Raw genomic sequence first — 18,733 nt, forward strand, 5'->3', positions numbered from 1 at the left:
GGTAAGGTGTGGAAGGAGCGCTGTGGGGGTAAGTCAGGTTTGGTTTTCCAGCATGCGGATGGATCGCCGGTTACAGCGGCACAGGTGCTGGGGGTATTGCGGAAGGCGCTGGCCACGGTGGGAGAAAAGGCTGAGGAGTTCGGGACTCATTCTTTTAGGATGGGCGCAGCATCTGAGGGTAACAGACTGGGTTTTTCGGAAGATAAAGTGAAAAGTTTGGGGCGTTGGAGGTCGGGGAAATACAAGGGTTACGTCAGGGATTTTGGGAAAGGGGATTGTTGAAGAAAGATGGTGGAGGACTTTGTGGGCAAGATGTTGTTGTTGTAATAATTTGACTTGTCAGTAATTTTGTGATTTCTGTTTCAGATGCTGCGCAAAAGAAAGGGGAGTTGGCGCAAGTTTGGATTGTTGGCTATTCAATTGTGAAGTGGGCTGGTAAAGAGGCGGAGAAAATGGTGTTTGGAAGGCAGTTGGGGTGCAGTTACAAGGAAGTGGTGGTGAGGTGGCACGGTTTGGGGGGCCTGCGGTGGGATCAGCTGCTGCCCATATTGGCAGGGATGAGGGAACGCTATGGAGTTCCACGGGTGGTGATGCTGCATGCTGGGGAGAATGACCTGGTGAGAGATACGGGGGTGGCTCTGCTAAGGAAAATTAAGAGGGACTTAGTGTGGATTAGGGATATGTGGCCTCAAGCGGTGGTGGTGTGGACTAAGTTGTTGCCGCGAAGAGTGTGGAGGGGAGCAAGAAGTGAGGGAGCAATAGAGCGGGCCAGGAAGGGGATAAACAGGGAAATGGAAAAATGTTGTGCCTCAGTGGCGGTGAGGGTCATGGACCATAAGGAAATAACATATGAGGGTTTTCTTATCTTTAGGGAGGATGGGGTACACTTGTCCGTGTATGGGAATAATCACTACCTGGCGGACTTGGGTTCTTGGCTGGGAGACTGGGTAAAGAGTTTGAGGTAGGAAAGTTGGGGGGGGAGGTTTGGGGCAGAAAGAACTCCTCGGGTGAGGGTTTTTCTGGTGCCGGGGGCATGGCCCCCTTTTGATGTGGGGGGAGGGAAGCACAATGGGGGAATGACACGGAAAAGGAGGGGGTGGCGCTGTTTGCACAAGCAGGTCACCCCGGTGGAAAAGGTATTGAGCCTTTAGGGGCATGGCCCCTGGGAGAAAGCGGGACGCCTGGAAAAGGGGCAAGGAGACGGTAGGATCCAAGGGATCATTAGGGAGGAAATTGGTTATTTAATTATTTAATTGTTTGGGGGAAAATGAAAATGAAAATGTTTAAGTTATTTAATTAATTGTTCAAACATCTCTTTAGCTTGTTAGGCCATGGAGCCAGTTAAGCATTTTGATTGTAAGCTTTGGCCTGTCACATTAAAGCGACCTTTTCCACTTTTAAATGAGTCTGGGTTTTTGTGCAGTAAGCCAAAAAGGTAAATATTGCTCTTAACAGTTAGGGATCTCTCAATGGGGCGAACATGACTGGACAGGCTCTCCATGGCGAGCAGTGCTTGCATTTAATCACTGTGGTTTTGCCGCCCACGCTCTGAGGGGCACCAGGGGGCTGAGAATTTGCCACAGAGACTTCAGAGACCCTGGAGTCCCTCATCCTGGATTCATCTGCAGGCTGTGACCCCGAATATGGTGGTTCTGAGAACATCTCGGAAGATGCTTCAGCCTTGCCCTGAGCCCCATTTCCTCCTGGCCCAGTAGGCAATTTTCTGGCAAATGCCATTCTCTGGAGCAAACAGGCTCAGACTGGCCTATAGGGCAATGCCCAAACCAAAAAGGCAAAATGCTGGTGTGGGCCAGTTTTTTTGGGTCAAAGTGGGAGTTATTTCACTATGCGGCTACTAGTTTTGACCAGTGTTGCTCAATACATATTCTTTAAAATGCACAATTTGCATCACATTTTATCAAAAAGCTCCCCTTTGGGTACTATTCAAACAGTGTCACAAAAGCAATGAATTGCCATTTGTAACTGTTGGCTACTTTTTCATTGGTGTCCGAGACAATGGTATGCCCCAGTCCGAGCCTGGTCAGGAAGGCTCGCTACACATACTGTACTGCTCACCCTGCGGTGGCTGCTTCGACCCAAACGACGGACAGTTGCTGAATAAGTCTGGATGTAGGGAAAGGGCAGGGGAAATGATTGGTGGACGAGAACACAGTCAAAACATATTGTCCACAAAATGTTGGTTAGGACGGACGCTCAGAGAAATGTCAAGTAACTATAAAATAAATGCAAGAAAAAAGGTTTTCCTGTGGTAAAATAAATCTGAAAAGCTTAAGTGTGTATGACTTCATTCGTACTCTGAAATGAGCTGTGCGCCAACAGCCACTCGCGGCCACTAGGTGTCGCTGAGAAACCTTGCTGTCGTAAAACAGCAGCGTCCTACTTTGATGTTTACACGACAGTCTACTCTGGAGGCTTTGGTGTCCTCTTTTTCGTGATTACAATGGAGGGAAATCGATTATTTGAAAGCGGCAGCATTATTGAGCTTGCTGGGGGGAATTGTGAGTGAAGAAATAAAACAATAAGCCAGATGATTATAATTATATTAGGTTTCCAAAGATTTAGAATTGGCTAAAATAGAACTAATTTGCTTTCTGGTAAAATGCTATGAGATCCCGAACACAAGCAGAGTTATTCAGCGTCTATGAATATTAATTAAGATCCAATGATGGCGAACCAATGGGGTACATGTAATGGATAATCTGTGCCGAAGGGGTTAGGACTCCTGGGGGTGGGATAGCAGGAGCTGCATTGAGAGGCCGCTGTCACATGGAGCACATGAAATGGCAGAGATGACTGTTGCAGGGCCCATGTGTGGTCTAGAATGGCAGTGGCTGTCCAGCAAAGCCAAACGATCACGACGTATATGGACTGTGCAGAGGGGGTGGCCAGATGTGTGCTAGCCACGGGTGTGCACACAGGGAGACTACGTCGCAGCTTAGCCGGACAGTGGAGGGGTGGGCAGGTCCTATAACCTTCCAGTGCTGTGCTGGCCTTTTATCCAGAGGATGCAGAAGGGAGCCGCGACATACACACATCTGCAGCTTTACTGAATCCCGCTAGCTCTCAATAAACAGCACGAGGGCGGCGGGAAGAGAGAGAGAGAGACAGAGAAGCTACAGCGGTGCCAGGCGCTCTCCACAGCAAGCTAAGAAGCACAGGGTTCAGCCGGCGGGCCGACGCCGTGGTACCTGCACAAACTTCTCCAAATCGCCATTAAACAGTTTATGGTTATACTGGGAGCACGGCCGTTGCTTTCTCGACCTCAGGGACATGCTGGTCATGGACTGCAGCCTGCAACCAATCGGGGGGGAAGAACAGCACGAAGGCCATTAACACTGATCGGCAAACACAGCACCCAACACACAACTCAACCTGCGGTTTGCCTTTGCGTTCCTAAGTCAATATTTCTATCATCCGGTTTTTTGCTAATATCTCAGTCCATAGCCTGACCTGCTAAACCTCGCTCTTGCCAACGTCACCCCTCCCAAAAGAGGGCCTGCTTACTGGCAAAGGCTCGAGACATGGACTACTCACAGCAGCCATGAGCTGTCAAGGCAATGGGGGTACTGCCGCCCCATCTATATTTGGGAGTTCATGCTCTCAAAGGGCGCCGCTGATGGGGGCTTTCTACTTCAGCAGGGTGGTTTAGGATGGCTGGCGCTTTAGCATTTTCCTTTGTGGTGTAGAGCGGGAAACCCTGTGCGGCTGGGCCTGCTCAGGGGAGAGTACTGTTATTTTAGGATACATCACTCAGTAAGCACAGCTACGTTGCCTTTTGAAAGATGTTGTTGAATTAAACAATCTCTTCCTCTGGCCTAACAGGTCAGCTCGTAGGGACAACTTAATGTATTCAGCTGGTCGATAAGCCTCCATGCAGGGCGACCACCGCGCCACTGCGCATCCCCACCATTGCCACAACCCCTACACTACTGTATGCACTCCCACTCTGCAGCGAACATACCCCCATCCACCCTCACAGCTGCCCCAGACACACAGAGCGAGCCCAGGACGAACAGATCTTCCGTTTAGTCCTTTACTGAAACTAGGCGAGGTGGGCAGCAACAGTCTGCCACAATTCTAGCCCCAACCCTGTTAAACCCCTGGACCCTCGGCTCTGGAAGGCTTACCTGGACAGCTCCCGGTCCTCTGCATCACCTGGAGAAAGGGTAGGAAAAGAGGAACAATTACAATACATGGAACTTCATGGAACCTCATTCATGAAATTAATTACACAACACTTTTGGAACTGTGCATATGTCTGTTGCTAGTGTAGAATATTCTCAGACACCTACCTTGGGTTTGAGCGGCAGGGGACTGCGACTGCGGAAAATAAATGTTCAAGGAAATCTTTTGGTGCTTTCTCAGAAACCTACATCAATGGCGCGATAGCCGTCAATGCAAACTGCCTGAGGACTGGCGGTATTTTCCTTCAAATAGACCCTACTCATCATCTGGCCTGCTTCTTCTCCATGCAAAGCACACTACATACAGTGAAAGTGTCTGTACCACACAGGGCACTGCACTGGCTGCAGATATAGGTCAGTGCTGCTTCAGCAGAGGGGGGGGGGGGGTATAAACACGCAGTCAGATTTCAGAACGTGCCCAAATCCTCCAGCCCATAGTAGAGCTTAGACATAATGTTTAAAGCTTGGGCTTTGTGGTGATGCAGAGTTCACGTTGATCCCTCTTTTCCCCATGTGAGCACTGTGGCGGGTCGACAAGCAGAGCAGCGGTGCTCACAGTGCAGCTATAACCATACGGTTATTTACCCTGTGGGGCGGTGGGGTTTGACCATTAGAGAAACAGAATGTCCACCATTGGAAAACCGTGTTGGGATGGAACATACAAAAACAGTGTAAGGGTTTTCTCTTTTGCGGGGATACTCCCCCCCCCAGATTCTCTATACAAGGACAGTGTCTCAGGGTTGTAAAGCTCTGCCACAACTCGGTTTCAGGGATACAGCACCAAGCAGCTTCTTGGCTCAGTCCTATTTGCAGGGGTGCACTGCCACGCTTGCTATTTGTAATGCACACCCACTGAAGGATAGGGTTCTATGTGAAAAGAGCCAATTTTAAAGCTCTCAAGAGAAAAAGACCGAGTTACAAAGACCGATTTTCCATCGATTGTAAAACCAACATTGTAAAGGTCCTTTTCTCTAGAGAGCTTTAGAATGAGGGGGTTTTGTTGTATTCGGGGACCCCCCCACCCCCCAGACCGCTTATTGTTCCTCAGGGTGGTCCACAGCTGCAAGGCTAGTTGTCCCAGGAACGTTAGGGTACTCCACAGTGACCTTTGGACCTTAATCTTATTTCCAGGCCTGGTCTCCTGTTGCTGTAACCCAGGTTGCTTCCTTTGTCTGCCTCAGACTTTACCTTCTGCTCTCTCCACAACGGATGGCTGCTGGGTTTCCTGCTCTTGCATCCACGTCCGTCTGCCCAGTGGTGGAAGTGTATGAAAAGAAGTAGTGGAACTATGTTCCCTAATGACCTGTCCCCGCTCCCAACAAACCCCATCGCCATGCCCCCTCCCACGCACAATCCCAATCCCCAAACATAGGCCCCTGATGGTTAAGGGACTGTTCAGTGCAGTGCAATAAAAGTGCACGTTTTAACTTCTTTCTAGACATTTTCAAACAAAGCCATTCTGGAACGGTTTCATTTTAAAATAAAAGTATAGGAACAGTAAAACGTAATTTAAAAACGTAGAGGAGCACTGTTCTGAACCGCTCCCGCCCACTTCGACCACTGTGTCTGCCTCCTTGTTTCAACTCTTGCCCTTTCCAAGCAGTCTAAATATTTAAGCAGGGGATGAGTGCCTCTCCATCCGGCCCCCAAAAGCATGAGAGAAGATGACCAAAAGTCACTTCAGAGAGAAGTCCTACCTTTGTCATGGCACCAGGTCTGATACCTTGCTGTGTCTGGTTCCTGTACTACGAGTTGGTTTGGACCCAGTGGCACCGCCCACAGGTTCCGGCTTATCTTCTCAGCTGCTCTCCCTGCTGGTAAGGACTTTTGATACCAGAATAGTTTCTCCTGTTTGTGGGCAGGAGCATGCACTGATCTGTTGTCCACTGCTAGAGCTTCTTCTGCGTTTGCTCCCATGCAGAGCAGGAAGGTGAAGCTGGCTGCTTCCAAAGGAATGGACAAATTACTTCTCTCTCTGTAATGTTCTTTCTGAAGGATGTTCCTCCCACAGACTCATCTATGATAATTCCATCCACAGCACAGCTGTTCTTCGGAAACATTTCTGCCACGAGGGGCCACAGCGTGGCTTTGCATCAGCTAATATGATTCGCCATGGTCAGTAGGCAATTAGAGTGAAGGACTTGCACCTGCAGTCATTTGACAATTCCCAAGTGTATACGAATGGTGACCACCCAGCAGAGAGGGAGAGACGGCCTAGAGAGAAGGACGCCGCTTGTAGAAGCAAAGCAGGCTGGAGAGGAACCGGCTTGAGGCAAGTCGTGCTGAGCAGGAGTGCGAAAGAGACGCCAGGGCCAAGGCTGGTCATGAGAGGGTCGAGAAGCCTGCTGCCCTCCCTGCCCGGTGTCCACAGCAGCAGCTGTGGGACACCAAAGACTCCCAATAACTGAAAGGTCTCAGAGGGCGAGAGGTGCTCTAATTAGCTCTGGCTGGGGAAGAGCGTAGCTACGTGCTGCAGAGGATGACGAGCGCTGCTCACTGTGGCTCCCGCAAGGAAAAGGTGGTGCAAACAGAAGCCAGGAAGCAGAACCGAGAATCCTGAGGGAACGGCTCATACCGGTGAGTTCAAAGAAGGGAACACTCATACCAGGTGACTCCAGGGGATGGAAACAAGCTTGCCTGAATACCGAACGAACTGAAAACTAGTAAAAGGGCTACAAGAGGCCAACCCAAGTGTATTTGAATACTAAACAAGCTATAAGGTATTAGTTGGGAGAGGATGTCTTTGGGTGAGACATGGTATCCCCCCTTTCCCTTGTCAAAGTGAACCCTATATTCCCCCTGCCTTTGTAGGTTACTATCAGTCTTTGTCCCCATCTCCTGCCAAAAACGTCTCACAACCATTTCACTTTAAGACTGGGATGAGGAGCAGACAACTGGGAGATATGCAAACTTCCATTCATTCACACCACTTTGGTACTGAGACAAGACAAAGGGATTTGCAGGAGTTCAATGTAAATAGCCAGGCATGTCCAGCTAATAGGTGTCACCATGGTCAGGCAATTAGAGTGAAGGACTCGCACCTTCACCCACATGACAGGTCCCAGGTGTACAAGAATGATGACTGCCCAGCAGAAGGGGAGAGACTGGCTGGAGAAAAGGACACGGCTTGAAGAAGTGGAGTGGGCTGGAGAGGAACCAGCTTTTTGGGAAGACGTGCTAAGCAGGAGTGTGAAAGAGACATCGGGGCCAAGGCAAGCCGTGGGAGGGTTGAGAAGGCTGCTGCCCTCCCTGCTCGGGACACCAAAGCTGCTTGATCGCAGCAGGTCTCAGAGAGTGAGAGGTGCTCTCGTTATCTCCCGCTGGGGAAGAGTGGAGCTACGCGATGCAGAGGATGGCAAGCGCTGCTCGCTCTGGCTCCCACAAGGAAAAGGAGGCGCGAACAGAAGCTGCAAAGCAGAACCAAGAATAAAGAGGGAGTGGCTGCATACCAGTGAGTTCAAAGAATGGAACACTCATACAGGGGTGCTCTGGGGGCTGGCAACAAGCATGCCTGAATGCTGAACAAACTGAATACTAGTATGAAGGCTATGAGAGGCCAAACCAAGTGTTTCTGAATACTGAACAAGCTGCTAGGTATTACAAGTAATTGTGAAATATGTGACAAGCATTATTGAATATTGAACTAGCTGAAAGATATGATGGGCATATTTGAATACAGCACAAGGCAAAAGAAAGGGATGAGCACTTATAAATAAAGTGAAAGCAAGGTGGTGCAAAAGAGTGAACACCACCGAGTGAATCAAGTGAGACAAGTTGTGGGAAAGCCAAAAGATTGCCAAGGTGAATGTGAAATGAGTATTGGCCCAAGATACAGGAACCCAAAGAACTATAGGTTAAGAGAGAAACCCTGTGCTGGCAATACTTGGAAAATACAGAATCATAAAGTGCACAGGGTTACCGTTTGCGTGACCTGTAATGGGTGGACCGTGTGGTGCAACAACTGCGCCTAGACTGAATAACCCCTACTTGGAAAGAGCCAAGAAAAGCAAATGTAAAGAAGCTTGTATTTTGCAACAGTTACAGAAGAGAATGGTAAATACAGAAAGGGAGCAATCTATATGAACAATTGAAAAACCTGGATGACCAAGGATTTGAACTGGTAATGTTTTGAAAGCTAGAAGATTGGAACTGATTTTGGATTTGGAAGGTGGAGGAGCTGAGTTCTTGAGGAAAGGAACCCCGAGACTTTGTGAACTGTTTTGAACACTTGGGGGGGGGAACTCTGAGGCCTTTTGGTACTGTTCTGAACTTGGGAAAATGGGGAGCTGAGTATAAGCCAAGAGCTAGAAGAAGCTCAGAACTTATTTTTTAACACAATTTCTTTTTGGTGCTGGCATCCGTACACATTGTATAGAGTTAGTTGTGAGGGCAAGTATAGGTTTTGGACACAGACTATCCTTAGTTTTCTTTCGGTAGGGAAATCCCACCTTAGCCTAGGGCAAGGTAGGCATTACACTATTCGGACAGTTAAGTAAAATAAAGTTTTTACTTAGAAAATGTAATCTGTTGTCTGTATCTTACTTCATGATGCCTTCACAAACCACAGCATAAGAGAATTAAGAGATTGCTGTAATGATTGGCATCATATGCAATTTCATACCATGCATACATTGTTTTAAACATAGGATTTATATGGATTAGTTTTGTTATTCATCTGTGTATACTGTACAGTTCTTTGATTTTAAAATGAAAGCATCTTCATGCCAAGATTGGAACTAATTAGCCTTTTGTTTTCCTCTTTTTTATTTTTTTTTTTACAAATGTATTGTTCCATTCACATGAAAGAACAGTAGCAGGTCATCACTATGAGGTGTAGTCATCACGTTGGATGATGTCACACGTACGCGGCTTTACCCGTATTTTCAGACTAAATATATAACAAACACGGTAGGTGTCCTCAAAGACTGGCATTTGCTTGGTAATGTAGATGTGGCTTCATAATGGTGCGTTGAGTTGTATACTAGATATATTTGATTATATCATTTTGACTACGTGATAGTGTTCATACTGTATTAGAGAGCGTTTGTTATTTACAGCATTGACTCTGTTACAGTGAGCATCTTAGGCTGTGACACTACTCGGGTTTGTAAGATAATGTATAGAGCTATATTTATCCCCTTTTTAGTATCATCTCTTCACTATATTATGTAACACAGTTGACATAATAATTGAGGCAGCATTGTTTCTAATCTCTTCACAGTGAATTTTTAAACATAATACAAATTAGCCCAATAGATAAACACTTGTTGCTGTCAGACAAGATACCTGTTCATGAATTATAGAGCGACTCTAACATATTATCATGTGATGATGACGTTGTTTTGGTCCCTGTGTCTATTACCATTCACTAGGTTATATTCGGTCTAATAGGTAGCGGTGTTTCAATAATTGCTTCCGTTTAATAGAGGTATGTACACCGATGTATTCATTTAAAAAGAAGTTCAATATTGTATAAGTGACTAATGTCGAGGGACTTTTTGGTTGACACCTTCTGCGGTAATACCTCGCGACCTTGTTGTTTGTGTGTTGCTAAGAACTTGAGAGATCTTGATTACAGGAGCCACGTATTAACTTTTGGTCGCACCAATATAAGCGTCTACGGAGACATAGAGGCCCTCAACTCCGTTGTTCAAAATTTCAATGGTAGGGTGAGCTTACACATTTAGTGCACCCCATAAATAGTATCATATCAGTCATGGACAGAACCGAGGATTCTCAACAGAAGAGAGAAGTCTTAAGGAATATTTAGAATTGCTTTATTTGCAAATTACTGTAGCCTTTAGTGGATAAAAGGTCATCCACTAAAGGCTACAGTAATTTGCAAATTAAACAATATTGTATAAGGTCCATTCATTAATTGACAATATTGTATTATTTATAGTGTCGGCCCTGGAGATGGACATGTGATCTGAAATGCATTGACCCCACTCTGTCTCTGAAACAGAAGATATGAAGCATTTGAAATAGAAGACAAGGTATTTTTTCAAGACATGGTGTAACGGTTAAGGTTATATTGCTACATGCAGTAAGGTGCAGGCATACATCGGAGGTGATCTCATCAGTTTTTTAGTGTGCACTATGTACCTGCAATAGTGCAATGCAGGTTGTTTGGCTAGCACAGAATAATATAATATTACATAGTTACCAGGTTTTGAGTAGCTTGCAGAAATTATGGTGGTGCTCAATTATTTTTGGTCGTTGGGTTCATAGACAGGAAGCCCTCACTCATCTCCCCATCAGGGATGTGATCAGCTGCATTTGCCACAGCAGACTAAAGATCGAAAGAGAACTTTACCAGAGTAAAAGAGGCATTAACTGCATGAAGGGCAAGGCTGCCCATTGCAAAAACGTTCTTTCCCCATGCATCCAGCCTCTTACTCTCCCTGTTGGGAGTGAGGGGTGACGGGGTGGAGGGCTTCTGGTTTGCAGTCTCAGACTTTGCAACCAGGCTCTCAGGTGAGGCATGAGTGGACAAGAAGGCCGGGATTCGAGGTGGCAGGACAATGCTTTCTAGCCAACTCCCTCTCAACGCCAGGCGTAGAGGCGAGCCTCTCCACACCTCTACCACTGGGGCCTCAACGGCTACATTGAATGGTAGCAGTGTTTCCCTTTTGGGCCCTTCATCCAGGATGTTGGTAAATTCGAATTGAATCTTGGGCCTTGATGAAGCAGATATGCCAAGGGTATCAGCCACCCTGTCCATCAGTTTCTGAAAAGATGCCTGAGGCCTGCCAGCGGTGGGGGCTGGATGAATATACAGTTCAGGGGAGACGTCTAGACCGCTGGCTTCCTGGAGAGGCCAGCATCTGGACGCCTTCACCTTCCTCACAGAAGTCCTCCCTCTCTTCCCTGAAGACCAATGGTTCCAACCCAAATGGCACCTGGTCCCCCTCTTCATCGTAGATGTCATAAATCTTAGACATATTCCAGAAGGGCCATGGCGCTGAAACCTAAATGCATGAAGGCGGGGCCTAACGGTGCTGGGGAACTTCAGGTCCTTTTAGGTCCAGGCCCAAACCCGTAGGCATGCAAGAGTGATCTCCAGTGGGTACCCTGCCGGTCAAAGAAGATGCAGTGGGACCCGTTGGCACCGAGGCAGAGGCCTTCAGCACTGGTGCCATCTTGGCAAAGATGTCAACCATCTTTTGGCAAAATTGTTCCCATTCCTCGAGGGAGGATGATTGGGTTAGAAAGGGTGCCTGAGCCGCCTTCTCTGGAGATTCTCTGGAGCAGTGGCTCTTCTTTCTAGAAGAAAGCCGGTGCAACGATCCACTCTTGGCGTGTGATCTCATGCAGTGCTTTTTCTTGTCCATTGCTATGCACAGGAGCGACCCCCCCCTCGGATCATCATTCCGCGAGACTGCGTGACTTCACCCTCCACCCTGGTGAAGATTTTTGCAGCCCGTTACCATGGGGCCTTCAGACACATGGGCTGGCACAACATGCAATCCTAGGTGTCATGCTCCTTTCCCAAGCATCAAAGACACATCTGGTACAGATCCTATACCGATGTATGCGGGCTGCAGTCCACGCAAAGTTTGAAACCTGAGGCATTTGCATGTTTGGGCATGGAGAAGACATTCGAAAAAGCTTAGGAAGCATGTTCCTGAAACAAACAGTGTGTTGAAAAAAGGAACTGAGGTCACGGGGTGCCTCAATATATAATGGCCCGACATGTCCAGTGCACGGCACATGGAGGCGTTGGGTGGAGCCACGCTGCGCCCCCTGGTGGAGGAAAAGTTTGTAACACATTTGAACTGTGTTTGTAGACATATGTACTTGATGTAAGTGCAGGAGAATGATACTACTTCTGAACAATCACAATTTACAATACAATAGAGAAAATTTAAAAGAATGGATGCCAGGTAAAAGAATGAGAATAATCAAAAAATGAAGATAAAAATGAATGGTTAAATAAAACAAATAAGAAAAAGGGAAATAAAAAATACAGAAATGAAAAAAAAAATGAGGAAGGACGAATGAAAAATAAATGCAAGAAAGTGAGAGAATGAAAATAAAGCCTAAACCAGAGTAAAATTAAGTTGGAGGATAAAGGCAGAGCCCACGAAATGCAGAGACGTGTGTCAGAAAAGCAACATGTTGTAGAAATCAGGGCAACAAGTAAAAGCGAGTGATTGAAAGAGATGGGCAGAAATATCAAAAGAGGAAACGTGGGAGAGATGAGACGTAATGTAATGGGAAAGATCATAAGAGGGAGATAGAGGAAACAGAATGAGCGAGGTTGCGGAAAGCGTGCGAGGATGCAAAGGATGCTGTGGGATGACGGGCACATCTAGGTGCCTACTGGACATGTTCAGCTGCACCCACCTTTCTCAATCGCATCCTGGAGCTGGTGGTGTTTTGCTTCAAGCTTGGAAAGGAGGCTTCGGCCGTTAAGGTATTCCTTGAACTTCTACAGGATAAAAGAAGAGCTGTGTGAGGCTTTGTACATGGAGGATATGTGGCAACATTAGGAAGTAGCGGGCATGAGAAGAGAGGTCCAAGAAATGGCACAAGTTAGAAGATCCATAAAATAGCATGAAGAAGTGAATCACACATTTGCAATTGGAAACATGTCAATGGAGAAATGTCAACTTTTTTGTTGAATGTTTTAGGGGAATCAAATGTATGGGAGGAACACATGTACACATATTCTAAATTACATACATTTTCAATATGATCATAGCACCTAACGTAGATGGCAAATAAAGGCAATTAAGACTAAGATGCTCGAATTGGAAAATGTACAGAAGGGCTCTTTTCAGATATTCAAAGCGATGTCAGTCGAGGATGTGAAGGTTGTGCAGCTGGAGTTTGCACTTGAGCCTTCCATGGTACATTTCCAATTCTAGGAGAAATTAAATGTATTCACGAAGCTTAGGTTGAATCTCCTTGAAAGGGGAGAAGTGTAATGAGCAAGATAAAAGGTCCACGGATTCGAGGGAATTCATCGGTGATGATGGGAGACCCCACAGCATTGAATGAAGTTGCTGAAGACAATTGTACTAGTCACTGTGGGAGGTTTGAGATGTGTGACTCATGACAATTACTGGATTAAATGTTCAAGCAAGGAGGGAATGGAATTATAGATAGCAGCACTCTAATTTGTAAACAATATAACGAGTACATTAAAGCTAGTCTCCTAATTGATAACACATTTTTAATTTTTATTTTCATCTTCAGAAGAACTTATCAACATGAAATGCCACAAATTTCACTGAAGCTTCCCCGCCCATTGTACAGTTTATAGGCAATATCCAGAGTCCCCTTTGTATATTCCCATTTCAATTTTCGGTTGCTGTTTCACTCGCAAACTATTCCTATATCTTCCCCCTCCTCGCATTCCACTATTCCAGAACCAAACATTTAATCAGTTGCGCTCATGTAGCGTGGTTTCTCTATCCCTGACATATTCTAGGAAAGGGGCCCATACACACGTTATCAATTCTGAAAACATTCCATAGCAAGAATCTGCCATATTTTAACCCACCAATATGCCAGAGAGGAGCTCTCTTGCAACTTTCATAAAAGGGCCTGCGTAATTTTCTTGGCCATTAAGAGGTGGGAGGTCAGTCGCCCACGGACCCGAGACTGTATAGGAGCTGTCTTCTCATGCATCCCCAAAGATCACCACCACTGGGTTAGTTGGCAACAAGTGACCCGTGATGTCTTATCTTTCCTTCCAATAAATTTGGAGTGGGGCAACTCCATCACATGTGTGCCATATCCCTCTGTGACCACATCCGTGCCAGATGCAATCTGAGCTTGTCGGGTAGATTTTATGGAGTCTCACTGGGGGCATGTACCAACGAAAGCATATCTTGATGGCTCCCTCCTTCAATAGTGTACACCTAGAGCTTTTATGACCTCACTGTCAAATTCTCTGCTATGAGTCTCAGGTGATATCCTGTCCCAGTTATTGCTCCTACTTGAGAATATAGGGTAGCTTTTCCACCTCCACTACTTTTTCCCATAGTTTATAATCTTGGGAGATTATATTAGTCCTCCTGCCTTCTTGCATCATGAGTTCAAAGCCCACTGGATTTCTGGTACCTGCCCTTACAATTAAAGAATTAGAAGCCCAATTTGCGCACAACTGAATCTTTCTTCTTCTGGTGGTGAGAATTTCGTCTTGCATTCAGAAAAGGTTAAGGGATGTCCATATATATATATGTATGTCCCTTAGGGGTAGCGTGACCCCGTCTCTCATTTTGTCATTTTGTGAAGGCCTGTTTGTCCATACCTGGGGAAAACTCTGGATTTTAGGTAAATGGTGTTAGTGGGCCGAGTACCACATTGATCCCCAGCAAGAGGTCCGCTCTAACCCTGGTGCACTCAGCCGTTGGCAGGAGACCTGTCAGATTTAGCCTGGCATCTTTATTCAGAAAAGGGAGAAGATGCAGCAGGGCATCAAGAGACGTTGCCTTGGGTTTATGGTCATAATACCGAAAATATAAATCTCGAAAAAAAATAATCGCGAAAAAAAAAGTCAGAAAAAAAAAGTCGAATTTTTTTTAATGACGTTTTTTATTCAAAATGGGGGGGTTCTCCCCGAACCCCCCTTTTTATAATTTTTTTTTTAACCATTTTTTTTAATCCCGGATCCCAAAATAAATATATAATTAAAAAAAGAGAAATTCGACTTTTTTTTTTCAAGATTTTTTTTTCGACCTTTTTGTCATTCCAGATTTTTTTTTCGATATTTTGACCAGCCACCGTTGCCTTGATATCCTTCCATTTGGGTTCCCTCATGGCAACTGACCAGTCCATATCTAGGCCAGTTGCGCAGCCAGGAAATACCAGTGCAAGTATGGAACACCCAATCCTCCTGCTCCATTAGACCTAGTTATAACCCTTCTGGATACTCTAGGGGGTTTATGGGACCAAATACATTTCCCAATCACTCTCTGTTGCTCCTCCAACTCTTTTACTGCTATGCGAATCGGAAGGGCTTGAAATACATATAATAGTTTCAGTATAAGGGTAATTTTCACTGCCTGGATTCTTCCCAGCCAGGACATTTCCTGGAAATCAGTGAGTTAGCTGCTTTCTCAAAAGGTCAGGGATATTCACTCCCGCCAAGGCCTCATATGTAAGGTAACGTTTTATGCCCAGATATGTCCAGATGAAGGGAGAATTCAGTTGGTTAGCCACAAGATTAGCCTCGGTTTCAGAAACATTAAGGTCAACAGATTTTTCCTTATTGATGCAGAAATCCGAAATGTCCCTAAATGCATCCAGGGTAGAGATCAGTTCAGGCAGGGAGGTAAGGGGCTGAGTAAGAAAGCAGAGTATATCATCAGCATATAATGCAATTTTGTGAACCGAGCACTTGTGCGCTATACCCAGGATCAGTGGATTTAGACAAACGTGCTGGGCCAATGGCACCATTGCCAGAGCGAATATCAGGGGCGACAGCGGACAACCCGGTCTTGTTCATCTTTCAATTGAGATTGTTGGAGTCCACTGATGTTCATTTTAGTCTTGGCTATTTTAAGGTTTGCTATAATTTTTTTTTTTTTTTTTTTATACTTTCTTTTAACCTAAAAGGTTTTTAAAAGGTTTTGTGCTCGGACTCTTCGTTTCTGGGTTTTTACAGTTTGCAGTTTACTCTACACGTCTTCTTTGGTTGTAGTCGTGAGTATTGTGTCCAAGATTTTGGCGGTTGCAGTAACCCATGTAGTACGCCCACCTCCGATTAGCCTGGCCCACCAGATCTCTTCATCAAAGATATGAGCCGCTGCTAGCGTCGTCTTCAGGTAAGAATTTCTTATAGACTCTACGCCTGGACAAGTTAGGAGTAAGTGTCTTGTGGTTTCTGTCACCACTGGGTCTGTGCAGAATCTGCATTTGTTTGTTGTTGCTAGACCTCTTATCTTGAGAATTTCATTAGTATGAAGTAAATTGAGACGAGCTCTTAGAAAAGTGTTCCTCAATTTACGATCAGGGTATCTTTTCACAAAGGGTTGGAATTCATGTAGTTTGAAGGTCATGAGTGGTAAGTCGGCCACCAGTTTGTAAGAACCTGCTTGCTCCAAGGTGTTGACCCAGTCAAGCTCGTTTAATTTCTTTTGAATTTTCATTGGGTTTTCCACCAGGTCTTTTTTTGAGCAATTAATTTCATCCAGTTTTGCTTCTTGATCCTTGTACCACTGGGTCAGGACGGCGGAGTAACCACTTTCAGCTTCTGCATCTATCGCTTCTAGTAGTTTCGAGCGTTTTTCAAGGAGTAATTTTCTGAAAAGCATCATGGTATTCCTTTCTACTACTGCTGTCAACGAAAGCTGGCTCATTTCGCGTCTTATCAATACCAGAGGAGTAGAACTCGGTAGATTTAAGACTTCTCTCCAATATTGGCTTTCCAACATGGGCCAGATTTTTTTTGGGAGGCCAGGCATAGCTTCAACTCCATACACAAGTGTGGGTGTGACCTTCATTTTGTAGAATTCTATAACTGGTATGAGAGAAAAACGCCCAAATTTCTTATCTATTGCTTTTGCTTGAGATATTAAACTCTTTGTTTTCCTCAAAAGATGTTTTTGCATGGCGTTTTCCTTTGGCGTGTTATCCACCATGATACCCAGGTACTTGAATTCTGTCACCTTCTCGATGGATTCTCCTTCCAAAGTCCATTTGAAAAAATCACTTTTTGTTTTTCCTTTGCCAAAGAACAGAATCTTGGTCTTTGGCTTATTTATCTCCAAGCCATTTGCGGCGATATATGCAGCAAGGTTTGTCAGTTGTCTTTGCAGCCCTATTGCTGTCTGGTCTGCTATTATGATATCGTCCGCATATAAGATTCTTGAGATTTTCGTGTTTCCAATTTGTGGAGGGAAGGAATGAACCGTGAGCTCCGCTTCTTTATAGTCCCCTATAAAGGTCAAGAAGAGCGCCGGGGCCAACGGGCATCCTTGTTTGACTCCTCGGTTTGTAGGGATCTCGTCAGAGAGTTTTCCTTGGTGGTCAAGCCTCACTTGGATTCTAGTGGCTGTGTGGAGGGCTATGAGTGGTTGTAGTATGCTTTCTGGACACTTCCAGGTCCTTAGCTTTTCCCAAAGCCTTGATCTATTTACCTGGTCGAACGCTTGGCTAGGATCGACGAAAGCCATGTAAGTTTGTGGGCCTCCGGCAAGCGACTTACTTTTTAAGATGTTAACCGTGAGAATGTTGATGGTTGTTCCTACGTTCTTTTTGAACCCAGATTGAAACGGGTCGTTGCAAGGCGCGTTCTCGGCCCATTTTTGGAAGTGTTTAAGGAGTAGAGATCCATAGACCTTGCCGATCACATTTAGCAAAGCGATAGGTCGAAAATTTCTGGGATCGTCTCTCACCCCCTTCTTGAAGATAGGGACGATCACTGCATTAGTCCAGGATTTTGGTAGAGCTTTCACTGTGGTCACTCTTCGAATGACTGCACTTATAAACTTTGACCAGACCTCCGGATGTTCTTTTAGGTGCACGTTGGTCAGGCCGTCCGGCCCAGACGCTCTTGAGTTTTTCAACTTTTTCAAGATGTATAGGATATCTTCTACATCATGGAGCTCCACCCACAAAGATTGATTTTGTTCCTGGATAATGATGTTGTTTGCAGCGACGTCAAAGAAGAGATTTTCAAAATGGGTTTTCCACTTTGTTTCCGAGATGCCATTGATCAGGGCATCTGAGTTGATTTGATCAGTCGCGTTTATCAGAGCCCAGAAATCTCGAGGGTTTTTGGAGGACACGCACCGTAGCATGTCTTCTGAGTCCTTTTGATACATGATATGTCGGCGCTCTATCAGCCAGGACTTGTAGGCCTTTAATTCATAAGTCCAATCTTGTTTATCAGTATTTGAACCGGATTTCATGTATCTTCTCTTTAGCTTTCTGAGTTTGCGTCTTCTGATGACCAAAGTTTGGTCATACGTGTGTGTTGACTTGTTTGTTGATGTGCTGTTTTTAATTTTTGGTTTCATGAAGACGTTTAGCAGGTCACTATAGTCCGGTTGTGCAAAGGCACCTTCCAACGGGTCTCGCTTTATGTAATTAGTTGTTAAGCAGATGACGTTTTTTTGACTCAGAGCGAGACGATTTCCTTTAGGATTCGTTTTGAGCTTTGGAGCGCACATTGTTTTTTCGGTTACAGTGACTGGCCAAGTTAGGCATAGCAGATTGTGATCACTCGCCTTAGTTTTTTGAATGTCAAAGGATGCGATGATAGGCAGGAGTGTGGAGGAAGCGTAGATGTAATCAATTGTGGCCGTAACATTTCTACCTTCCCATGTTGGAGGCAGGTTTGTCGTGTGAATTGACGTGGCCACGTTTTCAAGATTTTTTAATTTCATCAAAGCTGTCCATTTTTCACCTCTCAGTTCAGCCTTTGTTCTCGCCTTGCCTGAAAGTTTCTTAGCACATACGGCGTTTAAATCTCCGCAGATAAGCAGATGGACCTCAGAGTGTTCAATGTAAGCCTTATCGATTTCTTTTTCTACTGAGTCCAGAAAGTCTTTATCCGAAATGGCATCCGG

The 18,733-nt window shown here is 45.5% G+C and overlaps 1 protein-coding gene across 5 annotated transcripts in view; it reads right to left on the reverse strand.

Annotated features, from left to right (window-relative positions):
• The window catches only part of ARHGAP4 (Rho GTPase activating protein 4), a 593,975-nt gene that overhangs the window by 128,637 nt on the left and 446,605 nt on the right, over positions 1-18,733 (reverse strand). For 4 of the 5 annotated variants that reach the window (XM_069645407.1, XM_069645411.1, XM_069645410.1 and 1 more), the window contains exons 10-12: positions 12,555-12,639; positions 4,149-4,176; positions 3,210-3,312 (exon numbers count right to left, since the gene is read on the reverse strand). In XM_069645407.1, coding sequence (XP_069501508.1) covers positions 3,210-3,312; positions 4,149-4,176; positions 12,555-12,639 — 216 coding nt within the window. The remainder of the gene's footprint in view (positions 1-3,209; positions 3,313-4,148; positions 4,177-12,554; positions 12,640-18,733) is intronic. The other variant, XM_069645408.1, reaches the window with a different exon arrangement.

Source organism: Ambystoma mexicanum, chromosome 2p (genome assembly GCF_040938575.1).
Source record: "Ambystoma mexicanum isolate Mex_15411 chromosome 2p, UKY_AmexF1_1, whole genome shotgun sequence".
NCBI lineage: Eukaryota > Metazoa > Chordata > Amphibia > Caudata > Ambystomatidae > Ambystoma > Ambystoma mexicanum.